The sequence below is a fragment of the Punctularia strigosozonata genome, assembly GCF_000264995.1.
Source record: "Punctularia strigosozonata HHB-11173 SS5 unplaced genomic scaffold PUNSTscaffold_16, whole genome shotgun sequence".
Classification (NCBI taxonomy): domain Eukaryota; kingdom Fungi; phylum Basidiomycota; class Agaricomycetes; order Corticiales; family Punctulariaceae; genus Punctularia; species Punctularia strigosozonata.
The window spans coordinates 514,980-530,161 of NW_006767448.1; the positions used below are offsets into that span (position 1 = coordinate 514,980).

The following is a 15,182-nucleotide window of genomic DNA, read 5'->3' on the forward strand; positions in this document are numbered from 1 at the left end:
TTCCACTACTCTCCTCCCCCCCCCACCCCCCACGCCTTCCCCCCGCCCGCGCGACACCCCCCCACCATCGGTAGGCCCCCATCGCTCTCCCCCCCCGATGACGTTCGCCGAGCTCCGCGCCCTGCACGCCCTCATCGGCACCGCGCTCGACGACATCCAGCGCACCTACACCGCCTCCGCCGCTCCCCACCCCCTACACCCGCCCGACGCCGATCCCGACGGCACCTCGCCGCCCGACTTCCCCTCGCTCTCCGCCCCCTACGACCCGTCCTCGCCCTCCGAAGCGCTCCTCCACGACCCCGCCGTCGCCCGCGCCTGCGCCCGCATCGTCGCCGCCGCAGGCCAGCTCACCGCCGCCGTCCAGAACCCTTTCCTCACCATATGGTAAGGGCAAAAAATAAAAATCTCTTTTCCGTTCCCTTCGTTTTTTTGGGGGGGCCTGAGCGAAGTCGATTTTTTTTTTTGTTTGTTTTAGCGACGCGACGATGACGTACCACCTCCCGGCCTGCATGCGCGTCCTCGAAGCATCCCACGTCGTCGAGATCCTGCGCGAAGCCGGCCCGGACGGTCTGCACGTCGAACGCATCGCGGCCCGGGTCCCGTATCCCATCGACTCCCGCACTCTCGGTGCGTTCCACTTTTTTTTTCACCAGTTTTTATACGCATATCGTCGCTGACGGCCTATCCCCTCGGTTCAAATCAAAATCACATTGTGGAACGCTCAGCGCACGTGCTCCGCCTGCTCGCGACGCACCACGTCCTGGCCGAACGCGCGCCGGACGTGTTCGCCAACAACCGGCTTTCGTCGTACATCGACACGGGTGCGCGTCTCTTTCTTATTTATCATACCGTTCCTCTACCGCGCCATCGCTGATCGGTGATACGTTGGGTGGGGCGGGCGGGCATGCAGGCAAATCCGTAGCCGAGATCCTGTCCAACCCGGACTCCAAGTACGCCGACACGGACGGCGTCGCCGCTTTCGTAGGGCTCAAGTACGTGCCCACCCCCCCCCCTTCCCCCCTTCACCGACATCCCGAAAAAAAAAACCTTACGATGCATTTTGACAACCCCTCTTTGCTCTGTAGCACGGACGAGCTGTTCAAGTCCTCGGCGTACCTCGCCGACGCCCTCCTCCGCCTTCCCGAGGACAGACCGCCGACCCGCCGGCCGCATCGTCGCGGCGGCCAGGTCTTGCCGACGCTGCGCTCGTTCGGGAGCGGCACGTCGCGCGAGTCGCTGTTTGGCGACCCGGGGGAGGACCTGCTTCTCCTCCGTAAACCCGTTAGTCAGGACGTCACGCCTGAAGCACGAGTACAGACTCGCGTTCAAGAGAAGGAGAAAGAGCAAGAGCAAGAGCAAGTCCTGCAGGAGAGGAAGAAGGAGAGGGAGAGGGAGGGACAGAGGGACGTGCTCATGAGCCCCGGCTTCGGCTCCGGCTCGCACTTTGGCTGCGAGCCTCCTTCTGCCCACCACCCCTTCGATATCGCGGAAGGCAAGCGCGATGGTAGCAACAGAAAACGCCCGCCGCCGCCGCCTTCTTCTTCCCCGCTCACCGCCCCGCCCGCCGAGGGAGCCGGATCGGGATCGGCGACGATCCTCGCGAGCTCGTCGTCGCCGTGGAGAGTCCCCGCCTCGCAGACGTTCTCGTGGGCGCGTCCGTTGGATCTCGGGGCGATGCAGATGAAGATGACGAGGGAGGGAGGGAGAGACGAAGGAGGCGGCGGTCCGGGTGGTGGGGGGGACGAGGGGGCAGGCGGGAGCGGGAAGGCGAGCGGGCTGGGGTTGGGGTTTCGGCATCCCCCGTCTTGGGCGGCGAAGCGCGCGCGAAGGGGTTCGACCTCGAACGCGCCTTTGGTGACCGCTTCCGACTCTGCTACCGAGACCGGGACCGAGGCCGAAGAGAAGACGACGCCGGTGCCGGTCGTGACCACGGCGTTTGCGCGCGCGTTCGGGACGGACGAGCCGTATTTTGCGTGGCTCGAGTCGTGCGCGAAGGCGGGCGGGGGCGAAGGAGGAGAAGGAGAAGAAGGAGAAGGGGAAGAAGGAGGAGAAGAAGGGGAAGAACGCGCGTTGACGTTTTGCTCGCGGCTGCACCGGTTCGGCGCGGCGATGAGGGGGAGCGCGCGGTGGGAAGGCGAGAGCGGGATTTTGGACGGTAAGTTTGACCTCTTTCTTCCTCCTCCTCCTCCTCCTCACCCTCTCCTCCTGCAACACTGTATCTGACACTGTGCTTCTTTGTTTTTTGTTTTGCCAAGGTTTTGACTGGGCGTCGTTGGAGCCTGGCGCGCTCGTGGTCGACGTGGGGGGCGGGGTGGGGAGCCACGCGATGCGGCTCGCGCGCGCGTTTCCGGCGCTGAGGTTCGTGGTCCAGGACCGCGCGAGGGTGTGCGAGATGGGGAGGGAGGTGTGGAAGGTGCAGTTTCCCGGGGCGGTGGAGGGGGGTAGGGTCGTGTTTCAGGGTGCGCGTTTTTTTTTTTTTTTCCTTTTTTTTTTTTGTTCTTTTGGATAGAGGCTGACCTTTTTTATCTTGGTTGGTTTGGTCTGGTTCTGGTCCAGGACACGACTTTTTCGACGAGCAGCCGCGCGTGGCGAGGGAGGCGGATGTGTTCTTGCTCCGGGTCATTACGCACGATTGGCCGGATGCGGACGTGAGGCGCATCCTGGGTCGGTTGAGGGAGGTGGCCAAGCCCGGCGCGAGGCTCGTAGTCGGGGAGCACGTTCTGGGCGAGGCTTGCCATCTCGGCGGGCGAGGAGCAGACGGTGCATGGGACTGGCCTCTGCTCGCGAATGGTGGAAGGGCGAGCGCGTGTGGGCATTATATGGACATGACGGTATGTCCACTCTGCGCCTCTTTTTTTCCCACCCGTGGACGCGCAGCGCTGAGTGTGAGATGTGAAGATGCTCTCCATGTTCAACGCGCAGGAGCGTACCGCACGCGAGATGCGGGCGTTGTGGGCGAGTGCGGGGTGGTGCGTTGGGGAGGTGAGGAGGGCGGCGGGCAATGGCGGGTTTGGATATATCGTGGCGGAGCCTGCGGTCGAGCTGCATCAGGGACGTCTTTAGGCTCCCCGGATGCGCGGTGGAAAGGAAGCGGTTTAGTTTTATTCGTTGGATCGGCGGTCGGTATGTTCGAGCGCTGGGATGTTTTTCCGGGTGCGCGCGAGATGATCGGATGTCCCTTCTATAGATTATGTTCGTGTAATACAACATCAGCTGTTACCTCAGTTATTGCGTTGCTGAGATGAGGGATCGGATCGTCGGACGTTATGATCTGCTCAGAACCATGCTCGCTCACTCGTCAGCTAATCAAGGTACTATTGTAACCTATCAAGGAACATCCCTTTGGAACAGCCTCAAGGTAGGTAGATAGGTAGATTGCCGACGAGGTCCCGGTAGCGGAACAGCCGGTTGCTGCGCTGCACGTACGCCACTCGTGCAGTCTACAGCGTCTTCCCATCGAACATACATAAAGGGGTTGCAAGTCGTCCTGAAAGTTACGAGAAAATGTGAATAACAGGATCATGATACTTAGAGCCCTACAGTTTACTCTGACTGTAACTGTTTTCATTGTAGTCCTCGAGATGAGTGAGTCAGGCGAGAGCAGCGCTTCTTAACATCTCTGATGTTTCATACCTTCAGTTGTCATGGCCTTAACGTGAGTAATATCCACGAGTAGACTCATGCGCAGGTCATTGTAACGAGTTGTAGGTTCAAATATCCGAAGGACGCGCAGTTTCATAAAATCACGGTCTGATCATGTTTTGCTCATGCTCGACCTACGCTACTAATTATCCCGATACATAGAATTACGACACCGGATCACTGGCTGTGGCAGCCGTAAATGACATAGTAATTGCGATTGCAATGTCGTACTACCTGTCCACTTGGCAAACGGGTATTAAACGGTACTCTCCTCCTCCTGTTGGCCCTCCTTTTCGAAATTTGACTCGCTATCCGCACAGAACAAACACGTTGCTCAACCGCATGATCACGTAGTGTAATTACGACAGGAGCCCTCACCAGTATGGCGGAGCTGGCCATCCGCATATGCGTATATCCTATGCAGTGGGTGGCCATATGACCATACTCATCGTAAGAAACCAAATTTGTTACTATGCCCGACAATCTACAGCTTCGTGAATAGCCATAAGTTAGTAATTATGTTATCTGTGTAAACGGACAAGGCAGATAGGTTGATTGTAGTCTATGCCAGCTCTCTTCTGGCTATGTACGGTTGCATGTCCATGCGCAAAGCACGTCGCTGACACAAATATGTCGACCTTCACCAGGCTCAACGCGCGCCAATCTCTCAAGCAATACTCTCAAGGAAACAACATCATCGCGTCGGACAACGGCTTCCCTCTCATCCGGATGACATCAGGAACATCCTCATGGTACAAATTAGCTAGAATTAGCTGAGGTTGGAGATACTTAGAAGTAATTGTACTGATTGCACCAAAGTATGCAAATTATGCCCAATTATCTGAATTCAACAGGTCCCCCTTCAATTAGTTGTAACTGGGGATAACAGATCAGGCTCCTGGCGGTTTGGCTGCAGGAGGTTCGGGAGAAACAGGCAGCGAAATTCTAGGAGGCGAACCCATTACAAGTCAGGTTCGGGACTGTCTTCGCACAAATTACTACGATCAACCGCTCACTGACTACGCCATCGCAGCTCCTATTTTTGCGTCGTCAGGGTTGGATGATTCAACGAAGATCATTGACTGCAGTGTATACGGTGACATTGGCGCTAATGCCTGACATAGGAGGTCATCCTGTATGTGAGACGTTGTCAGCAGCTTTCCTGAGATTATCGCACTCCCGGGGATAGAGGGAAGTGCTAAATAGTGTTGCAAGCAATCGTGAGCCGTAAGCAGCATCTTATAGAAGTACACCATGTTCATGCGCCGTATCTACTCGCTGGCACCCAATACGACCATCTCAGAAACTTGTCTCCGGAGAGAGGTTGCACCGTCGGCTCCGGGGGCGTTCACGTTGCGTTCAAACATCAACTTTGGGCTGAGACCGAGAGGGAGGCAGTACAAATTTAGGCTGTCTCGTGGCGGTAGTTGGCGCCTTTTCATGAATCCCATCGCCAGTATTCCACGATAGTCCCGTTGAATGGTTCAATCCACCAAGAGGATAGTCTCTCCAGTTTGGGAGGTTGAGACTCTCGCATCGGTTCGACTTTGCGATGACCCTGCTCTTGATCTCGATCTCCCCAATTCAGGGTTGCAAAGCAGAGTTCTCAGGCGTAATCTAGAGCTCGATATCTCACCAAGTTTCATCGATATTCCTTGGTTTTCGCTTCACAGTTCGCCGATACGCCTGTGCTGACCTGGAGCAAGCTCTCCGCGACCTTCTTTCGCGTCATGCCTCGCATCCGGCCCTCAAGTGGCAGTGTCGTGTCGGAAGCCCGCGTCGCTGGTGAACGTAGGGAGGCAGATAAGTAATGTAGCGCAGAGCTTAGTGTGGATAATAGCGTGCATCACCTACAGCTGATCGGAGAACATCGAGCTCGGCGTCGCCGATTGATTAGTCAGCATGACGTGCCGGCGTCGGCTGACGTCGGGGCCGCCCGGTGCTTCCTCGATGGGCGCTACGGTGCTGGCTGCGATGCGTCTTAGACTCTGGTAGTCCATCCACTCTGGCTTGCAACTGTCTGACAACACCAGCCTTGATAAACAACAAAGAAGCCCCTCAAAAGGTGCCCATGTCGGCGCTGGCTGGCTCTATCCTCCAGCAAGCCGAACTCGCATCGCCAACAACGCTTTGTCGAACTTTACCCCTGCATTAGCGGTGCATTGCACTGCGCGCGCCAAGCTCTTGTTGCTTGAGAACAAAGACGACGCAGGAGGACATCCTGATCTATCCTGATGTACGGAGAATCAGGAATGGGGGGGGGGGGGGCTTTGTGCATATGTCACATGTCGCATTGTCGCATTGACCTCGTTCTGCTTAGCGCTCCGGGCGACATAGGGAACGAAAGCGGTCTATACTCCATTACGCCGGCCCAGACGAGGTGATTTCCTGGGCAAAACTATTCGCATGTTCCCGCTGTGAGAGCGTCACATACTGAAAGGAGTTGGGTACGCGCAGACAGGAACGCGGTCACGTTCGAGCATCTTCCCGGAGCCGACGCGCGCGTCACGAGCATAGGAACTGTGGAAACAACGCGCTGCGCGTCTTTACCGTACAACGCCTCGGTTGAAAGACGAAGGAGTGTAGCCCTCGTACAAAATACCTGTAGCAACGCGTTCTACTCCTTCCCCCGCAATCCCTCTTCTAGCGCTCTTCAGCTCTTCATCGCATACGCTCAGGTCTAGCCCACATCTCTCTCCGTTCTGTCTGCCCTTACGAACAACTTTCATCAACTTGATCGTCGCGTCTCGTTCCTCCACCTCGACAGACTCAACATGGACGACAAGTTCAATTGGAGATCCTTTGTCAACTGGGCCTGGTTGGGAATAAACCAGACGTGGGTTGCTTACATCCCACCATTATATCTTTCTCATACGAGTATATTAGGCCACCGGTCACGCCAAACCAGACCGCCACGGCTCTACCCTCTCCGGCGGCCAAAGACCCGCATGGCGCCTCCTTGTCGACCTCGCAGAAAAGCCGCACAAGTCATTCACCAATCAGCTCTACAGTCAGGTGCGACGGGTTGTATTCGTTGAAGACCCGCTGTGTCTTATTCCTTTAATTTTTCAATAGCCTTACTGGCCCGGTACACGATAAAGAACTTCCTGCAGACTCGAACGTTACGGCGCCTATACCGATAGAAGTTGACCCGAAAGTATCTCTGCCTGCAAGACGCGCGAGAGACGCTGCCATTGTGCAACTTTGGTACGACAACTTTCTGTCCTCCTAGCTCATGGTTCTTACTCATCCCTGCCCCGCTTCAAGCGTCGATCCAAGGCTACTCACACTCGATGGGAAGGAAGTAGACGGATGCATCCCGAATCTGGGAAACGGTGCTCCTTCCAAGGCCTCGGAACTACTCGAGTGGCTCTATATCAACTATGGGAAGAATCAAGTGCTCCCGGCTCCATCCGCATTCGGTCCGTTTATCAAACAAGCTTCAGCTTCTCCGAAGGATGTGTCGCCTTCTGGCTCCCGGGACGCCCGCTCAGGAAATGATCACGCCCAGCCGTCCGACTTACCGTTGCCCGAGACGGTGAACGCGACACCTCAGCCACATACTTCGCATCCACCTGCGTCGCACCTATCGACTGCTTATCAACCCGCGTCGTCTTTCGGCAGACATGCCGCCCTTCCTGGCGTTGCTCGCCCCCAGTTCGATGCTTCGCAGCCGCATATAAATCCGCGTACTCCCCAGCAACCGGTGATTTGGAGGTACCCGCACGCGCAGGCACTCCTCGTTGAACCCGTTTACGCTCAGCAGCATGTTATGCTGCCTCACGCTCAGGTTACCCGCTCTGGCGATACCCGCGTTCAGGCGCGCAGCGTGCAGCCGTCCGTTGCTCACCAGCCCACCATCCAGCAGCTGCTCTGGACCCAATACGTTCAAGCCGTCCAAGAGGGTCGAATTCGTATCCAGCAACATACCCTACAGCCCTCTCCGGCTGCCCTCCAGCAGCCAACGCTTCACGATGACGCACAGTCCGTCCGGGCTGCAATGGTTCGAGCCCAGCAGCAAGCCCGTACGCCACCTGCGGCTCAGCATCAAGCTGCCACCCCCGAACACTCGCACGGTCAGGCCGTTCGCACCGCTCATGTACGCGGTCAGGCAAGACACGGTGCAACGCCGTACGATCGTCCCGCGGCTGTTCCTGCGCAAAGATCGAGCCTTGACTCGAGGCTGAACATCCTATGCCGCCCAGCCGTTAACCTTGCCACTCGCCCGTCTGCGGAGGCACATGCTCAGTACCTGCAGATATACCGTCAACCTCCACCACCGTATACCGATCAATATCAGGCGCCTTCCTACTCCGAGCATACACAGCCCCAGCCGCAACCCATATCACGGCAGCCGATCCCCATACAGCTTCCGAATCATCACCCTCCCCAAAATCCGCATGTGATCCAGCAACAACAAAACGCGGCACTTCAGCGGTTCATGAGGACGTACCCTGACGAGTTCACGAACCCGCGGCAGTTGATGATGCTCGCTCCGGAAGATTCACACTTGCAGCACGCAGTGTTTCAGCAGTACCAGCGTCTGCCTCAGTCGTCGACCGATGACGCTGACGATGAATCCTCGTGCTCGATCGTGCCGGCTTCGGACCAGCCTGCACATTTTATACCGACACCTCCTCCGTCTGATCGGTCCACGAACTCTTCGTCTCCTGAGCCGGGCCCTTTGCGCACGCGGAAGCAGAAGAAGATTCGCAACGCGGCCGCGCCGTACGCGAAGGCGAAGGCTGCCCGTAATAAATTGCAATCGGGCAGCGAAAAGCCGAAATGCATGGGAGCCAGGCGGAAGGCTGTGGTGCTCAGGGGACCATGCACATGGGACAATTGCGAGACTGCCAACGGTGACAATCCCATCACCTTCACGCGGAGCGAAGCGCTCGCACACGTCAGGAAGTGCCACATCCCAAAGAGGGACGGGGACGCCAACTATCTATGCGCGTGTAAGCATGATGCCAGCTTTGTGACGGGCCGGCAGACGATGGTTCGACACTACGTCGCGTGTCACATGGGTATCGGGGCCTCCTGCGCGGCGACTGGCAATATTTCATCCCGATCGGACTCAGCACATCGCTCGGCCAAGACAAAGAGGGCTCGGGAGGCGAAACAAGCGGAAATCCAGTGGCCTGCCGACTCCAACGACGCAGAGGACGAGGACGAGATGTAGTCAGCACTGGAGTGACCGACTGTTCACCGTTATTTTCTTTATTGTAGAAGACACTGTCGAAGACACTGATCCTTTGAATTTACCAGATCATCGTATTTCTTGAAGCATGGACAGGAACATGTATACGTATTCAAATGATTCGGTGGGATAAATCATGTAGTTTCAATGTAGCATTTGAAGACTTTGATGTATTAGTTAGTGTCTACTGTGCTTTACTTTCTCAGCGTAACGACACTTTCCGTGTCTGGACGAGCACTTGTTTGATAAGATAAGATAAATCAGGGCAACGGCCGCTACTCAAGCCTTGTCCACGGATATCCGCAGATAACCCCTCACTGACCATGTAGAGTACCAGAAACATCCCACGGTCAGAAATCGTCAATTCGTATGTGCCCATGTATGTATCCTCTGACTTCCTGCTGTGTCCTTGCAACTACTAGTACCACATCTCCTTTCTAGACGGATACGCACTGATAGAGAAATACTCGAGCAAACTGCAAGGGGAGGCGGAATGCGGCGCTCGGCGCTCGGCACGTTAGGCTAGAGAACCCGATCCAGGGTTAGGGTTTCGGGGAGTTGGTGCGCTCGCGGAAAGTTTCTTGCCCTTGTGCCTCTCCTCATCGTCCTCGACGGCGTCCAGAATTCATTCTCGACAGGTTTCGTTACATAAAGCGTTTTCTATCCGCACAAGGAAATAATTGGTAGACGACGACTGGCACGATTCTTGCTTGCCGCGCGCCGCACACACGACATGTCGTCCGCTCTGGGGAAACGCAAGGAGCGCGAAGACGAAGATACAACGACCGCAAATCATGGGTACGCTCCATTATCCTCACCTGAATGTGACTATCAAATACTATTCGCAGTTCTACGTTGTTTGTCTCAAATCTGCCGTACACCGCGACGTCGACCGACCTACAGACGCTGTTCTCCGACATCGCTCCCGTGCGCTCGGCATTTGTCGTTACGGAGCACGGATCGGGAGTCTCCAAGGGCGTGGGCTATGTATCCTTTGCGATCAAAGAGGATGCGCAAGGCGCCTACGATAAGATTGCGGAAGAAGGCATAGAGCTCGACGGGCGGAAACTGAGGGTAACGTGGGCGGAGAAGAAGGCGCGTCTACGTTTCGTTCTTCATCGCGGAAGTCATCTAACACGAACTTGGTATGACAGGGAAAGCACGACGAGTTTCCTAAAAAGCGCAAGAACGACGACGATGCGGCAGAGTCGACTACCAAGCCGAAACTGCAGAGGAAGCAGACGCCTAAAGCGGGCCCCTCATTGTCTAAAGCCCCCGACCCGCTCGCAATCCGCACCGTTGTCGTTTCCGGCTTGCCCTCTGGACTCGACACCAAAACGCTGTGGAAGAAGGTGCGCAAGAGCGCCGGCGCCGAGAAGGTCGATTGGCCGCTCAAAGCCGCTGACGGGTCCGAGGATCCTGCCGTTGGTGAGCCTTTCCATACTCCCTCTCTCTCCTCCTTGGGCGATGCTTGATTGGGTTGCGCATGTTAGCCCACGTGTTGTTCTCCACCCCTGCCCAAGCGCAGGACGCTGTCAACAAGCTGCACGCGCACGTCTACAAAGGCGCGCTGCTCTCTGCGACGCTCAAGAAGCGCATACAGGGGCTCGCGAAGGCGAAGGTCAAGGCCTCCGCGTCTACGAAGAAGGCGAAGGACGCGCCAAGCCCGGCAAGTCGGCTCATCGTCCGCAACCTGCCGTTCAACGTGAGCGAACAGGACCTCCGCGCCGTCTTTCTACCCTGCGGCCCGATCTACTCCGTGCACATCCCGACCAAGCGGCCGGAAACGGAGGACGAAGATGCAGATGCAAATGCGGGGAAGAAGGAGCCGCGACAAAGGGGGTTCGCGTTCGTATGGATGTTCAGCAAGAAGGATGCGGAGAAGGCGATCGAGCGGTGTAATGGTGCGAAGGTGCGAAGCGGGATGGCGGAGCGGATGGTGAGGGATAAACAGCGAAAGAAGAAGGAGGTGAGGGAAGAGAGGAAACGAGAGGTGGCGGAAAAGAGGAGGCTCGCGAAGAAGGTGAAGGAGAATGAGGAGGAAGGTGAAGACGAGGGTGAGGAGGATGGTGGCGAAGCCTCGGCAGAGGACGAGGAGGAAGAAGAGTCGGCCACCAACGAGCGAGTTATTGCGGTGGATTGGGCGCTGAGTAAGGGCAAGTGGGAGGAGGAGAAGGCGAAGATGGAGCAAGAGCAGGAGGATGTTTCCGATCAGGAGGCAAGCTCGAGCAACGCAAGCTCCGCCGAAGAAGAGGCGAGCAGTGAAAGTGAAGGCAGCGTCTCGGACGCAGAGAGCGCAATTTCAGACGAGGAAGGGGACGAAGATGCGCGCAGCGCAGACGGCGACGACGACGCTCCACAAAAGCCGCAGCTGCCTGCCACGGACGTTGGCACGACGCTTTTCGTGCGCAATGTTCCCTACGAGGCCACCGAAGAGGAAATGCGCACCCTGTGAGTCAAACTGTCCTCTTTAGCGTGACTCTATGTTGACCATATGGCAAAAGCTTCCGCGCCTTTGGCCCGCTGCGTTACGCGCGCATCACTATCGACCCGGAGACAGGCCGCTGCCGCGGGACAGGATTCGCGTGCTTCTGGAACAAGGAGGACGCGGACAAGGCGATCGAGCAGAGCGAGCTGCTCAAAGCCGAGACCGGGCTTGGATCCGTACGTCCATCCCCTTCCACTCCTTTCCCTCGTCCTTCACTCATATATTCCGCTTTCCTTCTTTCTCGCGTTTATCGATAGACACCGGCGAAGGAGAAGAAGAACCCGTTCAAGCTGCCGTCGATGCTGACGCCGGACCCGTCCGCGGGCCTAGCGCGCAACCTCGTGCTGCACGGACGCACGCTCGACGTCGTCCGGGCGGTGACGAGGGACGAGGCGGGCAAGCTGAAAGAGGCTGGCGAGCGCGCACGTGAGAAGGCGGACAAGCGAAACCTGTATCTCCTTCGCGAAGGACGTACGTCTCCTCCCTTTCCTGTCTTCTATCTTCTTCGCGTATCAACGTCTTGCTTGCCCCCCCCTCTTTCTGTTCAGTGATATTGCCGAACTCGCCCGCGGCGGCGGGGCTCGCACCGGCCGAGCTCGAGAAGCGCGCGGCTGCGCACGACGCGAGAAAGCGGCTATTGAGGACGAATCCGCTGTTGTACGTGTCGCGGACGCGGCTGAGTGTGCGCGGGTTACCGACGTTCGTGACGGATCGGACCCTGAAGCGGATGGCGATCCATGCCGTCCGGGCTTTCGAGGCCGAGGTCGGGGAGGGGGTGAGGGAGCCGCTCAGTAAGGAGGAGTTGTTCGAGCCCATTCACGAGGATGGGGAGCAGAAGGAAGGGAAGAAGAGCAAGAAGGGGAGACATACGGCCGTGAAGCAGGCCAAGGTTGTGTTACAGACGGACCGGGTCGATCCCATCACGGGGAAGGGGAGGAGCAAAGGGTACGGATTCGTGGAGATGCATACGCACGCGGACGCGCTGCGCGTGTTGAGGTGGGCGAATAATAACCACGAGCTGGGCGCGCTGTGGAGGGAGTGGTGGAAGGCCGAGCTCGAGGATCTGATCAAGGCCGAGAAGGGGAAGAAGAAGGCCGAGGGAGACGATGAGGCGAGGGTGAAGAGGATGGAGGAAGAGCTGGAGAGGGTGAGGGAGGAGACAGGTGATGGGAAGGTTAAGGCGAAGGGCGCGTTGATCGTGGAGTTTTCGATCGAGAACGCGCAGGTGGTGCAGAGGCGGGCGGCGAAGATCAAGGAAGCGGTGGGTCACGGTTTCGCGATGTGCAAGACCCACTCGAGTCTTACTGACAATGTTTCGGACAGAAAACGGGAGAGGGAGCGAGGGGGCGTCGTGAAAGCGACGATCGTGCGAGAGGACGCGATGCTCAGCGGGGCGATAGGTCAAAATCGCGCGACGGCGGCGAGCGGTCCAAGGCTCGCAACGGGGATGGACGTAAATCTCGCGAAGGGGCAGGCTCGGACAAGAAGGCGTGTGCGGGCGAAGCTCGCGAGGACGAAAAGGCGGAACGCGCCAAGCGGAAACGGAGCGTGGACGACGCGAAGCCGGGAAATTCTGATGCGAAAACCGATGAGGACAAGCCCGGGCGGACGCTCGGGTCGATCATAGGGCGGAAACGGAAGAAGAGAAAGACGGGACATTGAGCTTACCCGGCGTGTATGATACTCTCATAGCCAAACGTTTGCTGAGGATGACCTCACCAACCGCTCTTGTTCTGCGTGCACTGGAACGCGGCAAAAACCGTACCAGAGGAGGCCTAGACGCCGCATGCGAGTCCGATGATGGCTGCTTTCGCACAAGCTCCTGTACCGGAGAGGTCATTGTGGACGTATGCTATGGTTGTGGAGCACGAAGAAAGGTCCAAGCTCAGGCCTGAGCTTCGCGTGGTAGGCTTGGTCTCGATCGCGCGGGAACCTTGCCAGGACATATCGTTCGAGAATCGATAGAGGAGGAGGTGATGATGTTGGCGGTATGTCGAAAAGAACGAGCTGCAGAGGATGTGTGGTTTATAGCCACTAGCCTTGAAAGGGAAACTGCTAGCGAAGATCGCAGCTGGTCAGATGCTTATGGAGTACGACACCGTTTCTCCAAATGAAACATCTCTGCCAGGAGGGGTGTTCACTCGACATGGGACCCTCCTGCCGCGAAAGCGATGGGTCTCGACAGGAAATTTGTCATGCCTATATGGATAGCCGGTGTGTTCATCCTCTCTGAGTATCTTGCGAGGAAAGGCGGACAGCGTTTATTCTCTGTTCACATATGTATACATTCCGACGTTACTTCATCGTGTTCCCAGCGACAGCAGCCCGCGATACCCCTGCCGCGACCGATGTGAGCCACAGAAAATCCATAGAGAAGCACGACTGGCTCACCCGCCTAGTAGCCCACGTTGATGAGGTAGTCCCCGAGGCCCTCGACGATGGTCGTCGCCTCGCCCGCCTGAGTGGGCGCGGCGTACTCGGCGACGAGCACGGCCTGCTTCGTCTTGACGATCACGCAGCCGTCCGCAGCCTGCTTGCCGTAGATGTGCCGGTCGGTGGCCTGGAGGGTGAAGAACTTCTTGCCGCCGAGGCGGACGCCGCTCGCCTGCACCTGCGCCGGGTTCGTGAACCCGTCCACGATCGCCTTCTGTTCCTCCGCGGAGAGCTGGGGCGGGGACGGTGAGCGCGTGCGAGGGGGTGGGGAGACGAGGGGAAGTGGGGGGGGGGGGAACGTACCGTGTAGCCGGGCGAGGAGGCCCAGATGCCGCCTGCGAGCCCGATGATGGCCGCCTTTGCGATCCTGCCGGTCCCGACGAGGTTTTCGTCGACATAAACTGCGAGCGCGAAGAAGGCGTCATGTCAGATCTTTGGGTTTGCCCAAGCTGTGAGACCGATGCGAGCGCGGACGCACTTTGCCAGGACATGTCGTTAGAGAGGAGATGCGGGAACTGGAAACGCGGGGTGGTGGTGGTGGTGGTGGTGGTGGTATGTCAGAAAGGGCGAGTTGTACCGAGATGGTATGTTGACCCAGTCCCTCGAAAAGGCAGCAGAGATCGCGGTTGATCAGATACTTATCGAGTACAGCCTCGTCTCTTCACGTTTGTCCAGTACGTCACCGGCCTGCCCTAAACCGCCCGGCGCTTTGACTCACCCCTCTTCAAGATAACGTCCAATCATCAATGCCATGGATGAACCGGCTCCCCCTATCATGACAACCCGCCGACCAACGTGAACTTTTACTCTCCCTCTTTTTCCTCCTCCCCCTCGCCTCGCCTTACCCTTCTCCCTTCACCCCCGCCGTCTCGTATACGACATAATAACGTACAACGTAACATAATTAACATGGAGGTGTTCGGCACGACCGTTCCCCGCGGCTCGTTCGTCGTCAAAGTCAACTACAGCCTTCCGCGTTTCCGCGAACTGCAGGCGCTCGACCTGAGACAACTGCACGCCGCGATCCGCGCCGACCTCGACGCGCTCGGGCGCATCCCGTACCCTGCCGCGCGCACGCTGCAGCACTGCCCGGACCCCCCTATCATGGGCACGGTCCTCTTCTCTTGGAACATATCCAAGGTACGTACCCTGTCCACGCGAAAATGTTTTAATTTCTTTTGACATATCTCTACGTTCCCCCAGCCTTTGCTGCAGAGCGCGTGCCCGAAGATCACCGGAGCTGACCGCGACGTCCTCTTCCGCCGTCACATGTGAGCTTTTTTTTTTTAATCCCCACTCCAGTTCTCCCGGAGCAGCACAATAAACGCGATCTGATCTCATCAAAAAAAAAAAAACTCCCCGGTTTCAACACGACAACAGCGTATACATGGAATACCGGTCAGTCCTCCCCTCCCCCCC

At 57.5% G+C, this 15,182-nt stretch overlaps 5 protein-coding genes across 5 annotated transcripts; 4 read left to right on the top strand and 1 right to left on the bottom strand.

Annotated features, from left to right (window-relative positions):
- Positions 1-97: 97 nt before the first annotated feature.
- Positions 98-3,063, top strand: PUNSTDRAFT_108109 (O-methyltransferase; the record flags this gene model as incomplete). Its single annotated transcript, XM_007388079.1, has 9 exons — positions 98-384; positions 476-627; positions 726-821; positions 911-992; positions 1,086-1,174; positions 2,024-2,155; positions 2,256-2,459; positions 2,557-2,831; positions 2,899-3,063. The coding sequence occupies 9 exons, from the start codon at positions 98-100 to the stop codon at positions 3,061-3,063; spliced, it is 1,482 nt and encodes a 493-aa protein (XP_007388141.1).
- A 3,353-nt stretch (positions 3,064-6,416) lies between these two features.
- On the top strand, positions 6,417-8,824 carry PUNSTDRAFT_47379 (uncharacterized protein; the record flags this gene model as incomplete). Its single annotated transcript, XM_007388080.1, has 4 exons — positions 6,417-6,478; positions 6,529-6,657; positions 6,718-6,799; positions 6,875-8,824. 4 exons carry the CDS (start codon positions 6,417-6,419, stop codon positions 8,822-8,824), a joined length of 2,223 nt encoding a protein of 740 aa, XP_007388142.1.
- Positions 8,825-9,455: 631 nt separating this feature from the next.
- Positions 9,456-12,992, top strand: PUNSTDRAFT_146379 (uncharacterized protein; the record flags this gene model as incomplete). Its single annotated transcript, XM_007388081.1, has 8 exons — positions 9,456-9,640; positions 9,691-9,937; positions 9,997-10,270; positions 10,336-11,293; positions 11,347-11,506; positions 11,588-11,801; positions 11,879-12,591; positions 12,654-12,992. Exons 1-8 carry the CDS (start codon positions 9,576-9,578, stop codon positions 12,990-12,992), a joined length of 2,970 nt encoding a protein of 989 aa, XP_007388143.1. The 5' UTR covers positions 9,456-9,575.
- Positions 12,993-13,725: 733 nt separating this feature from the next.
- On the bottom strand, positions 13,726-14,254 carry PUNSTDRAFT_138396 (profilin; the record flags this gene model as incomplete). The annotated part of the gene is made up of 3 exons (XM_007388082.1): positions 13,726-13,995; positions 14,067-14,164; positions 14,242-14,254. 3 exons carry the CDS (start codon positions 14,252-14,254, stop codon positions 13,726-13,728), a joined length of 381 nt encoding a protein of 126 aa, XP_007388144.1.
- Positions 14,255-14,672: 418 nt separating this feature from the next.
- PUNSTDRAFT_47382 (uncharacterized protein) lies at positions 14,673-15,038 on the top strand (the record flags this gene model as incomplete). Its single annotated transcript, XM_007388083.1, has 2 exons — positions 14,673-14,903; positions 14,967-15,038. The coding sequence occupies 2 exons, from the start codon at positions 14,673-14,675 to the stop codon at positions 15,036-15,038; spliced, it is 303 nt and encodes a 100-aa protein (XP_007388145.1).
- Between the last annotated feature and the right edge of the window lie 144 nt (positions 15,039-15,182).